Source organism: Haliotis rubra, unplaced genomic scaffold, assembly GCF_003918875.1.
Source record: "Haliotis rubra isolate DU_JTF1 unplaced genomic scaffold, ASM391887v1 Scf1055, whole genome shotgun sequence".
NCBI lineage: Eukaryota > Metazoa > Mollusca > Gastropoda > Lepetellida > Haliotidae > Haliotis > Haliotis rubra.
The window spans coordinates 82,666-104,751 of record NW_025764954.1 but is presented as its reverse complement, the minus strand read 5'-3'; the positions used below and the strand labels follow the sequence as shown (position 1 = coordinate 104,751).

The window sequence follows — 22,086 nt, the reverse complement described above, 5'->3', positions numbered from 1 at the left end:
GTGATACCGATCGGCATACTGTTAAACACGATCATGTGCGTAGTCTTTTGAATTGGAGAATAATGTCACTGTGACCTGTTTATCCTCAGTTTTCCTTATTTAGAATGTTGAACGGAGCATAAATGGCTTGGCAGTTTGTGGGTTCTGATGTCAGATTCTCCCTGATTGTGGCGTGTCGTTTGTGATCACCTGGTGTCAAACGTTTGTCTTACCTCTGACATTGAGTGTTTGGGTTGAAATACTGCTCAAAATGATATTAAACAAAGCCTATTCACTTGATTCACATTTTATACCGTTATACATTTTTTACATAATAGATATATCATTTGACAGGCAGACAGATAGATAGACGTCACCATGGACAGGTAGATAGATAGATAGATAGATAGATAGATTTATTACTTGTGCGCTTCTGCAAATAATCCAGCCAACTGTTGTACGGTGTGTCTAGGTGTTGCTTTTATGACATTTGTGACATTTTATGGTAACGACGTAAGGCGAACGTCGGGGTATACGTGACTGGTGTAATGAGACGAGCTATTACAACAAGCTGATCTTTGTTGGTTGCCTGGTTACTGTCACGTGTCCACACACGACCATGGCCCGTTATCGAAACTAATTTTAAAGTGAGTTACGTAATGTGAGCTATCTGCAAACACCCCTACATTTTAGGGTTCTGTTTTGTCATCAACAGTGAGTGAGTTTTGTTTTACGTCGCTTTTATCAATATTCCAGCAAGATCACGGCGGGGGACACCAGAAATGGGCTCAACACATTGTACTCATGTGGGGAATCGAACCGGGTCATCGGCGTGACGAGCAAACTCTTTAACCACTAGCTTACCCCACTGGCCCTTGTCATCAACACCTCGTCTAATGTTGAAAATAATATTCCAAATTATAATGAATTAAAAGTTAACAATATATGTTTCAAGTCTATTTGTTATAGTATTCCTTGAAAGTATGTAGGAGTTACGAGTAACAGAATACACAACAATGCCCTTCTGGTTTTTTAAAACAATTGTTATATACATACAATTATCATTAAGTTGAGAAGACATAGTTGCTCAAAATGGCGTCTTTTTGCAAGAGTGTCAGGATCACAATTAGTATAATGCATGTTTTGTTTATGTTTGTAGTGTAATAGGTTTGGAGTGGGGACGTGCGAACTAGAGCGGGGCTGTAAGCAGTGAACGATTGTCTGTGTGGGAGGTGTGTAGTATGAGAGACCATTGTATGTATATGGGGCGTAAACTCGGGGGTCAATCAAGTCGGTAATGTAGCTTGGGGGTATATCAGATCTGATTGGAAGGGTGAGAGATTGCAACCAACTGGAAAGTGTGTGTGCGTGTCGAGTTGGCTCGTTTTCCTTTACATTCAACTAGTGTCAGTATTATAATATTATGTAAGGTTTGTTTTATTTAGAATATGTCAATGAATTGTTCATATACATACTGAGATTTCGTGCTATTTCACCTAAAGTATGTAGCTTTAACTCAGGTGAAATATGTTCAATATTATTGATGATGTCAGTGATTATATGGTAATACAATTTATATCAAATCATGTTATTGTGTCACTAAGGTACATGCAGTATACAGGCGTAATGATAATATTCAGTCAACAGGTCACTTGTATTGTATAGGTGTCGGGTGGTCAGGCGCGCTGACTTGGTTGACACGTGTCATCGTATCCCAATTGCGATGTCCATGCTGTTGATCACTGGATTGTCTGGTCCAGACTCGACTCCAGACCGCCGCCATATAGCTGGAATATTGCTGAGTGCGGCGTAAAACTAAATTCACTCACTTGTAGGGCATTTCAGGGCATGAACAGAAGTCATTGTATATAAAATAAGTGGTATAGGAATGTACGTAGTGCCATTCGATTGACACCAGACTGAGGTAGAGAAATCTTTAAGTGGAGTATAGTGGAGCTGAATGGAGCTGAGATAAGTACAGTACAGTGAATTGGATGGGAGTTGAGAGGAGCGGAGTGAAGTGGAGTGAAGAAGAGCGGAGTTGAGTGGAGTAGGATGGAGGGGAGCGGAGAGTACTGTAGCAGAGTATAATCGAGGGGAATAGAGAGTGTGGAGTGGAGTTGTGTTGAGTGGACTGGAGTGGAGTGGAGCGGAGAAGAATGAAGTGGAGTATAGTATTGGGGAGCGGACAGGAGCGGAATAGAGTGGCGTGGATGTTACATTACCCAACACTATTATTGACATCGAAGTCATACTTTTCTGGGCACCCGTGAAGAGCCACCTCCTTGTGGTGGGTACTCGGTAACGCTAAGAGCTCTTCAACCCCCAGTGTGGACCCGGGGGCATATTTGGTCCACAGCACCCCAATTCTGGCCTTAGGCCGAATTGGGCAACCTGTTTGCCGTGGGTTGCTCCCTGTGTCGGTGGAGGACGGGATTCTGGTGGTTGAGGGCACAGGAGCCTGGAACCGTGTTTCTATTGCCCAACACACTACTTTGGCCCTTACTTCACCTAGACGGTTGGTTGAAATGGCCCGGTTCAATCAATCGGCTGGTCATGTCGAGCCCTGTGCATGGTGAATATTATTGCACATATTTGATATCCTATTTGGTCTTGGCTTTTCTAAATTCCAATTGTTCATGATAATATATTGCGAGTCCTGTGCCAGAAGGCGGTGGCTCATGGGCCAATCTGGTGATGTTGACCTCTAAATAATGTATATCTCCAATTTCTTGTCTTGGGCCGATCCAGTCTGGCATAAAATTTGTAGGTAAATACAGCTATTTGTGTCCTATTCCCCCGGAGTATAACACCCCTGTATCCCTGGTCTCAGCATCTTGGATATCCGATGCTATTTGACACTCTCCTTGTTATAATAATAATAAGAGTACTTATATTGCGCAATACTTCACACCACAAAGGGGCATGCTCAAAGCGCGCACAAATGTTTAAAAAACAAACACATCAAAAGTTACATGAATCAGTATTGTAGAAGATAGTGTAAATATGAGCTTGGAGAGAGTTACTGTTTGTATCGACTGAAAAGGTGTGTTTTGAGGTTACGCTTGAACTCTTAAAGCTGTACGTAATTTAAGTGGAAGTAAGTTCCATAGTGCGGTTGCAACTGAAGCAAAAGAACGGGCACCAAATGTCTTGAGGTTGAATGATGGAAGATCCAGCAGGTGTTGGTTACTGGATCTGGGGGCACGTGCAGGAGTGTATGATGTGAGAAGATCACACAAGTATGAGGGAGCCGTGGAGTTAACACACTGGTAAGCGAGAGTGAGTACCTTGAAATCAATTCTTTCATGGATCCGTAATCAGTGTAAGGAATCCGAAATGAACTGTACGTCACAGGACGGCTTGGAACGGGGAACAAGACGAGCAGCTTTACTTTGGAGAGATTGTAGGCGCTTTATCTGGGTTTTGGAGGCACGTGTGAGCAGACTGTTGCAACAGTCCAGTCTTGACAGAATGAGGGAGCGAACAAGCAGAGCGGTGGTGTCTTGGGTCAGTAGGTGGCGAATGCTGGATATGTTACAGAGGTGATAGTGAATAGTTTTGCACAGCTGATTTATATGAGTTTCCATGGAGAGACTGCTATCCAAGTAGACTCCCAGATTTTTCACAACAGTGGAGAAAGGGATCGAAGAGTCCCCAATCTGAAGATGATGAAAGGGACACTTTTTCAACCTAGCAGGTGGACCAAACAGTATTGCCTCTGTTTTACTGTCATTCATTTTCAGCATATTTGCTGTCATCCAGGACTTGACGTCACTGAGGCAAAGCTCCAAGTTGTGTATGGTGGAGGCTTGGTTAGTCTCTGACAGATCCTATTTATCAAGTAATTGCGAATCATCAGCATAGAAGTGACTAATGACCCGGTACTGTACTATAAGGTGACCCAAGGATTTGGTATACATCGTGAAGAGGACTGGTTGACACTCCATGGTGGGTGGGGAGCAGGGGTGTCGAATCCTTTTCCTTTCACCATGCTAACCCAACACGCTGGTTCAACTCATTATGAAAAAAAGGAGAAGACTAGATGAAATAGATCTTTCAAATGATAAAAATTCTTCCAACGTTGATTCATGGCCACGGTTTATCGTGATTGAAGCTACAGACTTTCTACCAATCAAATTATACCCGATTGTCATCTCAAAGGCTATTTCCGGAATTTGTGGAGAGGTGAAAAATGTTACCCGTCTCCATAGTGGCTCGCTTCTCGTGGTGTGTGCACGGAGGCAGCAATCTCTTAATCTGTTGTCGACCAAGACATATGCAAATATAGAGGTTGCTGTGTCTGTGCACAGGACACTAAACTCTTGTCGTGGCATCATCCGCGACAGAACACGTTGCCTTGAGAATATGTCAGAAGAGGACATAGCTGGAGAGCTTGAAAGTCAGGGTGTCACAGCAGGAAAGAGGGCATCATCACTAAAACGTACACCCATCTGGTGACGTTTTGTCGATCTTCCATTCCACAAACAATTAAGGCAGGCTATTTTAACATCGCATGTGGATGTGTATGTCCCCAATCCGCTCCGATGTTACAAATGTCAACATTTTGGTCATGGAGCGCAGTCTTGTCGAAACTCTGTGGTGTGTCACCGTTGTGGTGAACATCATGGGAATACCGACTGTCAGAGTGAGTGAGTGAGTTAAGATTTTAAGTCACATCGGCAATATTTCAGCCATATCGTGACTAAAGCAAGTTATAAATATATCAACAATTTAAGGTAAATTATAAAATTCTGCCGACGAAGGACAGTAAAACAACTAGAATATCACAATTTGAAGTAAAACTAGCGTAGAAAGTTAAAAAAAATAGCACTTATTGGACAAAACAATATGAAAAAGTGGCTAGAGATCGCCAACAACTGAAGGGAGATCACCATACTAGGGGCCATGGGGACTTACAGTACTTTTGCTACCTGCATGGACCCTAGCTGGATTTACACCATCCCTTCAGACATTGGCGTCGATGCTGACATTAAGCCATACATTAAAAACACAACAATACTACGATTAAAAACCTGGAACACTTAAATTGACTTCAAATGTTTTGGGACTTACATACCCTCGCAGGAGGACAATAATTTTACGCTACGTCAAGCCCCTTTGAGGGTACAGCCACTAACAATCTCAGTAACTAATTCAAACTACCAATAATAAAACAAATATCTATTTACAAATCACTTAACAAATCTAATTCCTTTAAAAATGCAATAATTAAATGAGAACTGACATTATTAAAAAGATCCTTCAATGTTTTGACCTTGAAATACTTATCCTTTGTGATGGAATATTCAACACAGTCAAGCAGGACATGCTTGACTGTGATCCTTTCATCACACCGACTGTCAGAATGATTACAAAAGTGTCAACTGTGACGCTCCACATTCTGCGTCACCCAAGTCCTGCCCTATGTTTCAAAGGGAATCTCAAATCATGAAAAAGGAATCTGAAAAAAAACCACATTTCTTATCTCGATGCCAAAAAGCTATTCACGAATCAGACTTTAACTCCGTTGACTATCACATATTCCGATGCAGTCACCCGCTCTGCAGAAATGTCCTCTAATGCATGTCAGACTGACTTGACTTGGGTCGTCAGCTCAACCTTTTTCATCAACGTCAGCCATGACACCAACTACCCCAGTCACTCAATCTACGTCTGCAGCTGGTTCCCAGACAGATGAAATTGATTCCGTGATCCCATCTCAAAAGTCTATTTCAAAACCAGCCAGCGACCAACTTAAATAAAAGAGAAAGGAAAACAATTAACAAAAACAAACCACCTTCTGTCCCTTTACCTTTAGTGGTTCCAACTCAGAATGCATTTGGACTTCTAGATATGGAGGTTACTCTGTCCTCAAAGGACATGCGAAGGAACAGTTCCCCCTCACACTCCCGTCAACAATCGCCAATTGAACCACCATGACTCAATTGCCGACTTTAATTCAATGAAATTGCAGAGGACTAAGAAATAACTTTAATGACAAACAATTATTAATACAAGACTTTAAACCGTCAGCATATGTGTACAAGAGACATATCTCAAAATACAGATAACTTTAATCTACGACAGTACAGTGATTATCACTCTTTTTCTCCTATAGGAGATAAAGCAACAGGAGGTGAGTCCATTTTGGTACGACAGGGTATAATACATAGCCATGTCCCTCTTAATACAAATCTTCCAACTGTATGATTATGGCTCCATCGTCTATGGTGGGGCCTGCAAAAGCAACCTACAACTTCTTGATTCTGTCCACCACCAAGGCCTAAGACTCTGTCTTGGGTCTTTTAGAACTTCTCCTGTTGACGTCTCTATGTTGAGGCAGATGAGCCATCTCTTACTCAACGCCATATAAAACTACAATATATTACCAAACTATACTCTAACGAGTCTAATCCTGCTTTTAACTGTGTCTTTAATCCTCTCTATGGGGATTTTGTACAAGACATCTTCTCTTGTTCCGCCTCTTGGGCTCAGAATTAAGCCATTCATTATTGCTGCCCGGCATTGAGCTGGTGAATATATCTCCTCCCCGTCTTCTTTTTTCTCCTCCTTGGCAATTGGTTAGGCCACAAGTCGACCTAACATTAACTACATTAATAAAATCAGGAAGTAATGAATTACAATATAAACAAGAATATAATCAATGAAAAAGGAAATATAGTAATTACAAATCCTTATTTACAGATGGGTTCAAGGATGGCGGCGCAGTAGCTTGTGCCGCTGTCATTGGATCCAGAACAATATCTTTTAGAATACCGGATAACAGCTCTATTTTTACAGCAGAAGCAAACGCCATATTAACGGCTCTTAAATATATTCAAAGACACCCTAAACATAAACAATATATAATTTATTCAGACTCTCTTTCTTGCCTTCAGGCCATTAAAAAACGTATCGTGTAAACATCAACTTTTAATAGAATTATTGAACTATATAATGATCTTGCTACTGGCAAATACGACATCGTCTTTAGTTGGTTACCCAGCCACGTTGGCATTTCCGGGAACACAATGGCTGATCTTGCTGCCAAGGCAGCACTCAACAAATCTGTGACAGCACTTCTTATTCCATACACTGATTATAATTAGATCTTATATCCGTGATCTGATGCAAAAGAAGTGGGACATCCAAGAAGGTATCAATAAATTACATGCAATAAACCCTTCTATTGGCTATACCTACTTGGGTTGTCAGTCCAGACTGAAGAGGTCATCATGCGACGATGTCGTATTGGCCACACACCATATGTTCATGAATACCTATTAAAAGGTGAGGATCCTCCGTTTTGCATACCTTGTGATGAAAGAATCACAGTCAAGCCATCACAAGGGATAACTACTTTAAATCACGACCTGTGAAGGATCTTTTTGATAATAGCAGCTCTCATTTAATTATGGCATTTTAAAAAGAAATAGATTGATTAAATGATTTGTAAATAGATAAATATTTTATGATTGGAAGTTTGAATTAGTAACTGTATGTTAGTGGCTGTATCCTCGAGGGGTTAAAGTACTGCAAAAATATTGTCCTCCTGAGAGGGTACGTAAGTCCCAAAACATTCACAGTAAATTTAAACTTTCCATTTTTTTATATCGTAAAATATGTGTATTTTTAATGTATGGCTAGATGTATCTAACAGCTGAAGGGATGATGTGAATCCAGCTAGGGCCGATGCAGGAAGCGAATGTACTGTAAGTCCCCATGGTCCTTAGTATAGTCATCTACCTTCAGCTGTTGGCAATCTATAGCCTGTTTTTATATTGTATTGTCATTTATAGGTAAAATATTTTAGATATAATTACTAGTCTTAAATGTATTCCTGTGATAATCTAGTTTTTGACTGAGCTGTTCTGTGATGGTGCTGTGGTGGTATCCCCGATGACCTGTTTATCACGTTCATTAAAAGTCCGTAAGATTAACACTATTTGGTAAGGTACTAGTGCATAAAACGCCCGTTGCGCGTCGAGGGCTTGCCGATTGGTTTGTTTTATGTACGCCATCCGTTACATCCGTGTTTACTATCAATCAAATTTCACACGTGGATCAGGGGAAACGCGTTTGTGTACACCCATAGGTCAGAATTGTTTCAGCGTGACCCGTAGAGATCCGGGTTTGAACTGGTCTTCAGTAACCCATGCTTGTCGTAAGAGGCAACTAACGGGACCAGGTGGTCAGGCTCGCTGACTTGGTTGACACGTGTCATCGTATCCCAATTGTGTAGATCATGCTGTTGATCACTTGCTTGTCTGGTCCAGACTCGATTATTTACAGACCGCCGCATATAGCTGGAATATTGCTGAGTGCGGCGTTTACATTCTCTAATGACACACTTGTATATATGAATATGTATGTACATGTATATTGTATTGTACATTATCCTCCCTCAATTATATCTCTCCGATGCCATCTTGGTGTATATGTGTATATAACGTTTTTTTCCAGTTCACTCATGTACCACCGTTGGTGGAAGTTGAGAAAATAAAAACCCTACAACAAGCTAATCAACCAATCTGTTCATTTTGATCTGGATGTCATTTGGCGCGGCAAGCAAGTCCATTGTTCAGTCTTCTGTTTCACATCAGAATACGGTTGATGTAAAGACCTCGTCAGTACCGGCAAAAGCCTAATAGTCAGCAGTCAACGTGTCAGTGATTTGCTTGCTCATCACGTTTCTGTATTATCTAAATTCATGCTCAGTGTTAGAGTTAAAGATTAATGTCGCATCGGCGGTATATCAGCCATGTATCGACTAGGCACAGAATAGGAAACATAATATATATGATAAGTGTTTAATAATAATGATAATGCATTAAGGTTATTGTAGTACATATAAATACTCACTTTGTAATTAAAGTCAACTGTTTCAGCATTGTCTGTATGTATACTAACCAAGAAAAAGAAACGCATATGCATTTTGTATTTTAAAAAATCTATTAATTACCTATTGTGTTCAAACAATCATCAAAATATGTAACAAAAGTGTTGATAACACGATTTTACACAATTGCACAAGTTAAAAAACTGACTTTACCTGAAAATGTTGATTTTGATGAAATTTCTCACAAAGATCAAAAAGGCATCTCCACAACGCAACAGAAATCACCTTCCAGTTGAAATTGTGCAGCAAAGAGCATGCACTGTCTGGCTATAAAAATCCAGATTACTTTCGGAAATCGGCATTCGTTTTGAAGGGGTTTCAAGGTCAAATCACTACACCACGTCTTGACGCTGCGAAACGGAACATCCATTGAAAGAATTTACCCACTCTCTTTCCACAGAGATTACTTATCTTCCTACGAACCTCTGTTCTAATACGGCCATATTTCCCGGTTCCCGTAAAATCCCCTAGCGGCAAAAAATCGCAACACGACTTATCTCCCTTCTTTCTATCCAATCAGAACATCGACATGATACATCGACTTAGATCCAACTTGACTTATGCAAGTGAAAATGGGGCCACAAATATCCTTGTTGATGTGACACACAAGACATTTAATGACAACCTTGTCCGTTGTCAACGAGGGCGACACATGGGCACAATGTGTTAAGCCCATTTCTGGTGTCCCCCCGCCGTGATATTGCTGGAATATTGCTAAAAGCGGCGTAAAACTAAACTCAGTCAGTCAGTCAGTCAGTCAACGAGGGCGATGGAAAAGCCATTGATCCGGCATTACATGACAAGTCAAAACATCGATTGCACAACAGTCTCGAGTCCTGTTGAAGTACAATAACCAGTCCAGAATTCTCAGACCAATTCATTTAACCGGATACATAAATATTAATCAGTATTATCTGATACATCTAAGCACTTGTATATTGCAACACTACGCTCCTTATAAGCCTTGCAAACATGTGCATCGTGCTCTGTCGTACAGCGAGCACTGATGAACAGAAACCTGGAAATCGTGGAAATCTCAAAACGAGGCTCTGCCGCTAGAAATGTTTGGTACGGATTTGATATTTTTTCAAACACATTGTGCGTTACTGAACTACACTGAATAAACGCAACAAAAAATCATAACACGTGTAACCAGTGAGCCAGATGCATTATGAATCATTTTAAGACCTCATCAAACAGGGGCAGTCTGTGACGTCCAAGTTAAGGTCATGCTGCCTACACCTCGCCATAAAATATAGAAATACGATGTTCTTAAAGTTTAAAATTAAAATTCAGTTGTAAATACCATTTTCTTATGAAGCAAGGAATTGGAAATTAGTGTAACCATAGTTGTTTGTGATGTGTATTTTCACTTTCACACAAGAAAATTCGGATCGGCTGAAAAGTAGGTCATTGTCTGAATAGGTTAATAAGACTCATGTTTCGGTTTGTGAGTTCGGTCTAGACGTTTGCGCATCTCGCAGGGGAAGATGTTATAGTTTACCCGAAGCATACGGACATTACCGAGGCCTTGCGAATGATCACTTCTGAAACAACGTCGCTGATTGCACAACTAAATCTGATTGCAACCAATCACGAATCCCGAACACTCGCACCATGAAAGGGCCGTTTTAGAACAGAGGTTCGTAGGAAGATATTACTTGTAAGTAACCTCTGTGAGGAGATAATGGAATTCACTATGGAGCTTACCAATCTTCTGTTGCCAGGCGTCTCAATGTTAGTCTGAGCACGATATCACCGTTTGCAGCTCGTTACAACCATACAGGCATTACAAATGACCGTCCCTGTACAGGCAGACCTCGAGTCACCACTGCAACCGAAGATGGGTACTACATTTGCGTGATCGTACTGCCACGGGTGAGAGCACAGCAGCCAGCGTGCCTGGACTTCGGAGGATATCCGGTCAACCGGTACGGAACAGGTTGAGATAGATTGGACTGAGAGCCAGGAGACCCGACGTCGGGACCATGTTAAGTAGTCACCATCGCGCTCAACGTCTCCGTTATCTACAATTATCCACTTGGTTGAAAAGACATTTCCTTCTTCTAAACTGATGTAAAACTACATGTACTAAAGTCTGTTTGTGGAAAATACAATATTTTCGCAACAGATTTCTGGGTTATGCGTTTCTTCTTTGGAATATATGTTAATGTTTCATTGAGCTGATATTGTGGTTAGGTTTTCGTATTTTGCCCAAACTCGGCTCTTTAGGTATAAAGTAAGGGAGATGCGCAGAATAGGCTGGGATATACCATTTTATGTGAAGAAAAAAATTATTGTAAAACAATCTCTTATTTATTCATTAATGTGATGTGGTTTGGAGAGGACATTTCTAAGTTGTGGTATTTTGTGCACGATTCGTATAAACTCCAAAGACAAGAAAAAGATTTATGTAGTAAATATATAAAGATACTTGTTGGACTGTTAGTGAAAATGACACTGTTACGATGATGTTGTGTCCAAAGACGAGGCCAGTTTGATTTAGATAGGTTGACATATCGTTAAACATCATCCAGATTCTAAGATACATAGTCAAAATACAGAATTGATCTTCAATAACATATACCAGATACAAGTCATTTTGCATAGGCTGTACCCTTACACTTTGTAAACTTCTTTGAATTTCTTCTGTAAAAAAAGTTCAACTGGTGGCTCGGATTGTCACTTATAATTCATTTAGCACTGAATTTATCATTCGTGAATTTCGCAATGACATGTATATGTAAAAGCTAAGATATAGCGTTCACTAACATGAACGCTATGCAGCACCTCCATAGGCCGCAATGGTGGAAATCCTTTGTCGCACTTTCACGCACTCGTTACGATTATTGCACACTGTTCAAAATTCGGACAAAGTAAAACGAATTTTAAAAGAACACTACTTCATAGACAAGTTCAAACCAATGTTAAACCATTGCAAGCTGTGACCTTGTCGCTCTAGAATGTAGTCCCTATTGTGACGTCACAATATATATTTAATGACGTCATACTGTAACCGCTACGATCTCCCTGAAGAGTAAAGAACGAAACATGTTGGAGAAAAAGGAATTCTGCTTTTATTGATCTATATTGCTAAGTGCTAAGTGCGGCGTTTATCAACCAACCAGGAATAAAATGAATCGAATTAATTGACTAGAAGGATTGAATGAATTGAAATTAATTGAAATTGATGGAATTTAATTAGATAATTTAAATTGAATGAGATGAAATGAAATGACTGAAGGAGATGAATTGTAATGGATTGAAGAGAGATGAGATGAAATGAAATGGAAACAAATAAAAAGGAGGCAAAAGAAAGAAAACGAAATGACTGACTGACTGACTAAGTTTAGTTTTACGCCGCTTTTAGCAATATTCCAGCAACATCACGACGGGAGACACCAGAAATGGGCTTCACACATTGTACCCATGTCGGGATTCGAACCCGGGTCTTCGGTGTGCCGAGCCAACGCTTTAACCACTAGGCTACCCCACCGCCCCGAAAACGAAATGAAAAAATTAAATAAAAAAAGAAATGACTTGTAAAATTGAAATTAATTGTAGAAATGAAATCAAGTACATAAAAGAATTAGAGATAGTAATTGAAACGGATTAATGAGATTATTTTAAATGAATAAAAGAGATGAGATTGTAATAAATTGTAGAAATGGAATGAGATCAAATGCAAAAAAAATGACGTGACATGACCTGAGATGAAGAAAAACAGATGTGTAGACTACAGTAAATTGTACTATATTGTTTCAGTGGAATTTCATAACACTGTGTTTTAACATGAGTTGTCACTACTTGTCAGGAATGTATTACTGTTTAAGGTGAGCAACGATGTGGAAGTCGCCAAATTTAGATGCTCTGGGGGTGGGGTAGGGGTGTGTGTCAATCGTGATTCAGAAGCTAAGATTAATCCTGCCCTGTGAACACACCTGGATATCCAACCTAGGCCAAATTGGACGCTTGACCACAGCTACTGCAAGGTGAATGTTATCACTGGCCTTATTGCTGCTACAACACCTAAATCTATACTGCCTATAATCCCATTGACGTGTTTACTTGCCGTCCAATGTGTAGTGCCCATGTTATGCCGTAACTTGTACTGATTTGTATTTAGTACATTTTACAAACAGCAAATAGATAACATTTCTTTAACACGTACAGATGTTTTGGTTATCTTCTGGTTTCAACAGGGGCGGTGGGGTAGCCTAGTGGTTAAAGCGTTCGCTCATCACGCCGAAGACCCGGGTTCGATTCCCCATGTGGTTACAGTGTGTGAAGCCCATTTCTTGGGTCCCCCACCTTGATATTGCTTGAATATTGCTGAAGTGGCGTAAAACTAAATTCAATCACTCTTGTTTCCATTTGGAAATCGACAGATAACAATCCACTGAAAATGAGGCGAAACCATTTATTCACTGACAATCTCAAATAGAGTTAAACTACAGAACAACCCTCTAAAACTATCAGCTTACACTAAACGTATGACACCAACTACAGTTGAAATAGAGTTAGAGTACATGACATATGGTGATGTTACTGTTGCAGAAAATATGGTCACATATAAAACTCAGTCACATTAATATGCTAGTGAAATAATTGAAACACAAGTAGATTCTTCAGTCACATGAATATGCTAGACTAAGTGAAATTATTGAAAAATGGAATGTTCAGTCACATAAATATGCTAGACTAAGTGAAATTATTGAAAAATAGAATGTTCAGTCACATAAATATGCTAGACTAAGTGAAATTATTGAAAAATAAAATAGAATCTTCAGTTAAATTAATATGCTAGTGAAATTATTGAAACATAAATAGATTCTTCAGTCACATGAATATGCTAGACTAAGTTAAATTATTGAAAAATAAAATAGAAATGTTCAGTTACATGAATATGCTAGACTAGAAATTATTGAAAAATAAATTAGAAATGTTCAGTTACATGAATATGCTAGTGAAATGATTGGAAAACAAAATATAATGTTCAGTCACATTGATATGCCAGTAAAATGATTGGAAAATATATGTTCAGTCACATGAATATGCTGGTGAAATTATTGAAAAATAAAACTGACTGTTCAGTCAAAAAAATGTGCTAGTGACATTTTTGAAAAATAAAATAGAATTCTCAGTCACATGAATATGCTAGTGAAATGATATAATATTAAGTCACATCAATATGCTAGTGAAATTATTGAAAAATAAAATAAAATGTTCAGTCACATCAATATGCTAGTGAAATGGTGGGAAAATAAAATATAATGTTCAGTCACATGAATATGGTAGTGAAATTATTGAAAACTAAAATAAAATGTTCAGTCACATCAATATGCTAGTGAAATGGTTGAAAAATACAATATAATTCTCAGGGTACATACAAACAATAATCAATTATATAAACTACCGGCAAAAGGGCGTATACACCCAGGTATGATGGTGGCTACAAATCAAACAGCTATAAAATGTTTATTCGACAGGTAACATAGTTAAGATTTAGACCTTAGATTTGTAGTGCTTCAGCGACTGTTTTGAGCAAAGTAAATTAAATGCAAGTTTGGGGTGAAATCCAATTTTCAAGGGTATACATTTTTTGCTTGTAGTTTTTTTAGGGTAGTATTGAGTACAGGCAGAGTATCCACCTGTGGAATATGTAACATTATGCTGTTAAAAAAGTGGTTACACAATATTTTTCAAAACACGATAAACAGTGGACAAAGGGATGCCTGTTCTACTTGAAATCGCTTTAGCTGATCTGATGTCCTTGATATAATACTCTATAATCAACTTCCTCTTCTCTAAATCATCCGTACTGAGGATCACTGAAAACGTTGTCTGCTAGCAGGTAAACAAATGGAAATAACTCTTCACAAACTAATGAAAAAGGATTAACGGAGTTATCTCTCTTGAATGAAACCAAGCACTTGATAGCTGGTCAATGATGTTTATACTAGAATTCCAATAAATCATATTCCTAAAATTCTCATTAATTTCTGGTCATACTATACTTTACGTAAATAATACAACTAACCATATATTCATAGGATCAGTACTTCCTTCATATGAGTACAACATTTCATAAAGGCTTGCAAAATATATTTAGCGAATCTCTTCATTACATTAGAAACAGCATTTGAAGCTTTTCATAGCTGGAACACATATAACCAATGGCCTTTGAATAAAGAAGAATAATATTTCTTGAACTAGAACAAAGATGGCATCCAAGACAGCTTGATACTCAGAATAAACACATAGTAACAATCAACATGGTCAGATTCATTTTCATGTGTATACCCTCCTTGACTCTGTAGTGTGTTGGGGGTAGTATTGAGTACATCTGACTATCAAATAGTGGAACATGTAACGCACATTATTATGTATAAAATGATTACACTATATAAAAATAACTAACAATGCATTCATAGTTTCAACACTTCCTGAAATGGGCTTCTCACATTGTACCCGTGTAAGGAAACGAACCCGGGGTTTCCGTTTTAACCACTAGGCTACCCCATCAGCAAGGTAACACTTTGTGGCCAACCGATCTTCAGTTGAGTCAGCTCTCACAATGAACAGGTGTTGAGGTCCAACTCTGGCTAAGGATTCAGGCACTGGTACATCATACATGATTTCTGTATCACACTTTCTGGTTTTCGTGGACGACATCACACTCGTGAAATGGTCAGTCATGGATGATATTATCGGGTAGCTGTAAACATTTCTTGGAACCATATTTGAGTAAGTCAGTGAGTGAGTGTATAACACACACTTACTGCTCTAGACTTTAGACAGAATCTTCTTTCTTGAACGAATGAACAAAATCCTCAAACATCCACTTTAACGAAAATCTCGGGTTCATAAGAATACTAAAGTAAGGCCAGAAATGCTTTGAAAATGCTTTTTGGCCATTATTTAATAATGGTTGATATTTCAGATTCAAAACTCATATATAATCATTCATACCACCTCGACCTAATATGGCATGTGAGTAATCACGATGTACCATTCCCTAATCATAATGATTACTCGTAAAATATCGAAAAACTTAGAAAAAATTCCATGGTAGAAACACTTCTAAGAAACAAACTATACTGTGACCCACCTGGCAGGCATACCGGGTGACAGATTTATGTAAACACACGGGCAGTGCATGTCAGTATCACTACTGGTGGAGGACTCTAGTGGAATTACAACAGGACATTTATTGTATCTTTGATCTCATCTTGTATTTTAGCACACGTCGGTGGGATTTTGCGTTCATACAGGTTACAAACTGCACGGCATATGACACCCTTGTCAAAGCTATCCAGTATGTGTTTCCTACCTGGTTTTGATTTCGACACGACCCCTGAGGTAACTGATTTGTTTACAACTTCGTAAACCTGACTATATGTCAAATTACGGGCTTTACACATTCTATAGTTAACCCTGTCATTGCTGACGAGGGGTTTCTCCCTTTGTTTCTCCAGTATGAAATACTGGTATAAATTTGAAATTAATTGTTCTGCAGGGATATTAAGTCGCATGTTGCCAGTTCAATGCTCATACATGAAGTGAAACTTCTATGGGTAAACAAGACTATCTATTTGATTTGAATTAAGACTTTTACGTAATTATTTTGAATATAACTACTACAAGAGTTCCATCATTTTCTCATATAGATGTTAAAAAAAACCCAAAACGTTTTACAATCATTTATGTAATTTTATTAGTTGAGGCTATATGAATAATTATAGTCTGTATTTCAAAACAACAGTTGTACTTAGAATATTTGCAAATTTTGTTAAAACGTCAAAAATCCCTCCTGTGAAGTCACCCCTCAAGTGCATTTTTTCACCTGAGCTTTAATATCCAACTAGGTAGAGTCGTACATGTATCATATATGTGCTTTTATCTTGTGTCAATTTCATCATATTGATAATCAAACCATAAAGCATTTTCCAATAATTTCTGGCCTTATTTTAGGTCGTCGATTCCTCACTGTCGTTCACTCAAAGGCTTCCTCAATCCATTTCCTAAAGGGCAGTCGAACACATTTGTCCCCTTCAATGGTATATGATTCGGGTCCTTCAGGGTCGTAGAACACACAGCCATTGACATGTCCCACAGCGATCTCTATAATGCAGCCTCCAGTTTCCGTATCTTTGGATAATGCTATGTAAAAAACATCAGAGGCTTGAAGTGAATGCCTTGAATGTTTGTTTTTCTGAAAACGGAACTTCTCCATCAGTGCTTGCACCAGATGATCCTTTATACGCTTTTGTAGATCCAGAGGAATCTCATCAAACTTGAGCTCGGAGTAAACAACGTGTATTGTTCCGCTGTTCTTTTTCTTTGAGAGGGCTGATACATGTTCAGGGACAGATAGTCTAGTCATCTCACTCACTAGGGCATGTAAGAGCCCACGTGCCATAGGAGACACGGCATAGTCTATCTGACAGTTCAACCTCAAAGCTCCTCGATTTTGATGCTGGGAGAAAATACCCCTCAAATCAGCATTTGAACTCTCTGTTATACGCGAAGAAAACAGGCGGCGCCGGACTTTCTCGTTTGAGGCATTTCTCAATTTGTCCTCAGACAAAGACGGGAACTTTGTTTTGTAATCAAGCGTGAGAAAAATATCTGATGGCTCGACGTCTATTCTCAACATATATTTATACTTTCCGATCTTTTGTGTTTTAAATACTTCACATGGATCGATATCCTGCGTGAGGATTGAACCAATTATTCGATTAATGGACTCATGAAAATCCACGGAATGAGGTATGTTGAACCCATGAAGTATAAGAACACCACCATGGGAATTTCCAATAGCAGTCAGTATCTTAGAGAATTGAAGCTTGCTAGTGCTCTCAGACATGGGTGTCAAATGATGGTTCAAATGAATGAAGAATACGTTTTCCAACGTTGACAGGTCATATTCACAATCATGACGCACACCCAAGCAACTTTTACAGTCAACTGGGGAAAATATAAACAAAATATCAAAACTACATATAATGTAAATGAGCAGCCTCTAATTTTACATGTTCTGCTTTGCCAGAACCATTTAGTCACATGACATATGCCAAACCACTCGGAACGAATAATAAATCTGCCGTGTTAATCAGATTCAATATTTACAATTATTATTATTATTGGTTTTACGTTATCTGGATTGATTTGATAGGATTTGTTTAAAGTGCTTACCTGATAATAGCGCACTAAGAGTAAATAATCATTTCAGGTTGTTTTTTCTTCTGAGAAGTGAAGTTGAAATAAGATTAACAAAACTTTCATCATGATCTATTAAACGATTCCAAAGAGTCACATCCGTGTATCCATTTATGATTTTGAGCATTAAACAAAAATGTTATCTCGTACACTTAAACCTTGCTTATCCGGACAGTTGCATGTTCTGAAATATTGCCCGGATTAACGAATTTCCAGAAGAATGAATGACTTACGTCTAAGCTTCGCTTACACAATTCAGTGGAGAATAGATATTAGAAACTAAGACATAGTTATAATATAATTAGAATTTCATCTGTAAGCACTTACGAAACACGAGCAACTCCATCACTCTCATTACTCAAAGGTCTTTATAATATAAAGCATTACACAACATGGAAAAGCTGTAAGCATGATAAACGTTACCACAAACATGATAAATTTACATTGACATAACCCTGCATAAAGTTAAAGCTTGAACAGTCATGTTTCCGTTTACCAGAAACGGTCTGAAAGCACTCCGGGTACTCTACCATTTTGCATGCTGAATGTTTCTGGCCTGGATGCCGTCCGGGTATTTTTTATCAACGTCATATTTTTGGAAGTGAATGTCTTGGAATCACCACATATAAAACGTTTCAAAATTGACATGACTCATTTCACAAATACCATAGGTCTCACTCACAATACTTACGCAGATCAACTTGTGGTAGCGGAACTGGGTCCGAAACTGCAAATGTGTAAAACATAACATATTATTTATAGATTGCGTATACTATAGGAAACAGTTACTTTCATTCATACCAGTTATGTCTCAGAATGAATTGGTCTGCTTCCGGCCACATTTCAAATATAGTTGTGTCATGTTGTAAAATGGAACGATCTTGATTTGTCACTCTGACGTGTCAAATGACAATATCACTCCCCCTAAATCTAATGGTTGCTTTATTGCCTTTATCCACCGTCCAAAACAACAACCCGAAATGTGTCATCTACAAAATTAACTGTGATTGTGGATTTTAACATCTTCACATGCATCTAAAAGAAAACACGAGAGCATGTATTCTCAGGCTTTACTCTCTCAGCCAAACTCATACAGAAGTGACATGCGAGATCTAGGTCATGTCTAAAAATAGAACATACTATTTTCGTTAGGACTGATCATAAGAGTAAATAATACATTTTATGTTTTTCTTTCTTCTTTGAAGTGAAGTTGAAATAATATTAACAAAAATTCCTTCTGCTTGATCTATTAAACGATTCTAAAGAGTCACATCCGTGTAACCATTTATGAGAATGCTTTGAGCATTGAACAAAAATGTTATCTCGTACACTTAAACCTTGCTTATCCGGACAGTTGCATGTTCTGAAATATTGCCCGGATTAACGAATTTCCAGAAGAATGAATGACTTACGTCTAAGCTTCGCTTACACAATTCAGTGGAGAATAGATATTAGAAACTAAGACATAGTTATAATATAATTAGAATTTCATCTGTAAGCACTTACGAAACACGAGCAACTCCATCACTCTCATTACTCAAAGGTCTTTATAATACAAAGCATTACACAACATGGAAGAAAGCTGTAAAGCAAGATAAACGTTACTACAAACATGACAAATTACATTGACATAACCCTGCATAAAGTTAAAGTATTAATAGTCATGTTTCTGTTTACCAGAAATGGTCTGAAAGCACTCCAGGGACTCTACCATTTTGCATCCTGAACGTCTCTGGCCTGGATGCCGTCCGGGTATTTTTTATCAACGTCATATTTTTGGAAGTGAATGTCTTGGAATCACCACATATAAAACGTTTCAAAATTGACATGAATCATTTCACAAATACCATAGGTCTCACTCACAAGACTGACGCAGATCAACTTGTAGAACTGGGTCCGAAACTGCAAATGTGTAAAACATAACATATTATTTAAAGATTGCGTATACTATAGGAAACAGTTACTTTCATTCATACCAGTTATGTCTCAGAATGAATTGGACTGCTTCCGGCCACATTTCAAATATAGTTGTGTCATGTTGTAAAATGGAACGATCTTGATTTGTCACTCTGACGTGTCAAATAACAATATCACTACCCTAAATCTAATGGTTGCTTTATTGCCTTTATCCACCGTCCAAAACAACAACCCGAAATGTGTCATCTACAAAATTAACTGTGATTGTGGATTTAACATCTTCACATTCATCTAAAAGAAAACACGAGAGCATGTATTCTCAGGCTTTACTCTCTCAGCCAAACTCATACAGAGTGACATGCGAGATCTAGGTCATGTCTAAAAAATAGAACATACTATTTTCGTTAGGACTGATCATAAGAGTAAATAATAAATTTGATGTTTTTCTTTTCTTCTGAGAAGTGAAGTTGAAGTTGAAATAGTATTAACAAACTTTCTTCTGCTTGATCTATTAAACGATTCCAAAGAGTCACATCCGTGTAACCATTTATGAGAATGCTTTGAGCATTAAACAAAAATGTTATCTCGTACACTTAAACCTTGCTTATCCGGACAGTTGCATGTTCTGGAAATATTGCCCGGATTAACGAATTTCCAGAAGAATGAATGACTTACGTCTAAGCTTCGCTTACACATTCAGTGGAGAATAGATATTAGAAACTAAGACATAGTTATAATATAATTAGAATTTCATCTGTAAGCACTTACGAAACACGAGCAACTCCATCACTCTCATTACTCAAAGGTGTTTATAATACAAAGCATTACACAACATGGAAAAGCTGGGCAAGATAAACGTTACTACAAACATGACAAATTACATTGACATAACCCTGCATAAAGTTAAAGTATTAATAGTCATGTTTCTGTTTACCAGAAATGGTCTGAAAGCACTCCAGGTACTCTACCATTTTGCATCCTGAACGTCTCTGGCCTGGATGCCGTCCGGGTATTTTTTATCAACGTCATATTTTTGGAAGTGAATGTCTTGGAATCACCACATATAAAACGTTTCAAAATTGACATGAATCATTTCACAAATACCATAGGTCTCACTCACAATACTGACGCAGATCAACTTGTGGAACTGGTTCCGAAACTGCAAATGTGTAAAACATAACATATTATTTAAAGATTGCGTATACTATAGGAAACAGTTACTTTCATTCATACCAGTTATGTCTCAGAATGAATTGGACTGCTTCCGGCCACATTTCAAATATAGTTGTGTCATGTTGTAAAATGGAACGATCTTGATTTGTCACTCTGACGTGTCAAATAACAATATCACTCCCTAAATCTAATGGTTGCTTTATTGCCTTTATCCACCGTCCAAAACAACAACCCCGAAATGTGTCATCTACAAAATTAACTGTGATTGTGGATTTAACATCTTCACATTCATCTAAAAGAAAACACGAGTGCATGTATTCTCAGGCTTTACTCTCTCTCTCAGCCAAACTCATACAAAAGTGACATGCGAGATCTAGGTCATGTCTAAAAATAGAACATACTATTTTCGTTAGGACTGATCATAAGAGTAAATAATAAATTTGATGTTTTTTCTTTCTTCTGAGAAGTGAAGTTGAAATAGTATTAACAAACTTTCTTCTGCTTGATCTATTAAACAATTCCAAAGAGTCACATCCGTGTAACCATTTATGAGAATGCTTTGAGCATTAAACAAAAATGTTATCTCGTACACTTAAACCTTGCTTATCCGGACAGTTGCATGTTCACAAATATTGCCCGGATTAACGAATTTCCAGAAGAATGAATGACTTACGTCTAAGCTTCGCTTACACAATTCAGTGGAGAATAGATATTAGAAACTAAGACATAATAATAACATAATTAGAATTTCATCTGTAAGCACTTACGAAACACGAGCAACTCCATCACTCTCATTACTCAAAGGTCTTTATAATACAAAGCATTACACAACATGGAAAAGCTGTAAGCAAGATAAACGTTACCACAAACATGATAAATTTACATTGACATAA

The 22,086-nt window shown here is 38.1% G+C and overlaps 2 protein-coding genes and 1 long non-coding RNA gene across 8 annotated transcripts in view; 1 reads left to right on the top strand and 2 right to left on the bottom strand.

Annotated features, from left to right (window-relative positions):
• Window positions 1-22,086, bottom strand: part of LOC124277023 — a 117,826-nt gene that overhangs the window by 50,313 nt on the left and 45,427 nt on the right. The window lies entirely within an intron of this gene.
• Window positions 3,239-18,717, top strand: LOC124277073. Its single transcript, XR_006898740.1, has 3 exons — window positions 3,239-3,251; window positions 10,878-10,879; window positions 18,575-18,717. It is a non-coding gene; the product is annotated as an uncharacterized LOC124277073 (long non-coding RNA).
• LOC124277062 lies at window positions 13,349-19,014 on the bottom strand. Its single transcript, XM_046712715.1, has 3 exons — window positions 18,795-19,014; window positions 16,853-17,851; window positions 13,349-15,757 (listed from the first exon to the last, which is right to left on the bottom strand). The coding sequence occupies exons 1-2, from the start codon at window positions 18,847-18,849 to the stop codon at window positions 16,878-16,880; spliced, it is 1,029 nt and encodes a 342-aa protein (XP_046568671.1). The 5' UTR covers window positions 18,850-19,014; the 3' UTR covers window positions 13,349-15,757; window positions 16,853-16,877.

Coding starts and splice junctions, on each gene's coding strand:
- LOC124277062 (XM_046712715.1), bottom strand. CDS start 18,849: ATGTTTTACACATTTGCAGTTTCGGACCCAGTTCCGCTACCACAAGTT. Junction 17,852..18,794: donor GCTACCACAAGTTGATCTGC/GTAAGTATTGTG, acceptor TATTTTCCCCAG/TTGACTGTAAAAGTTGCTTG.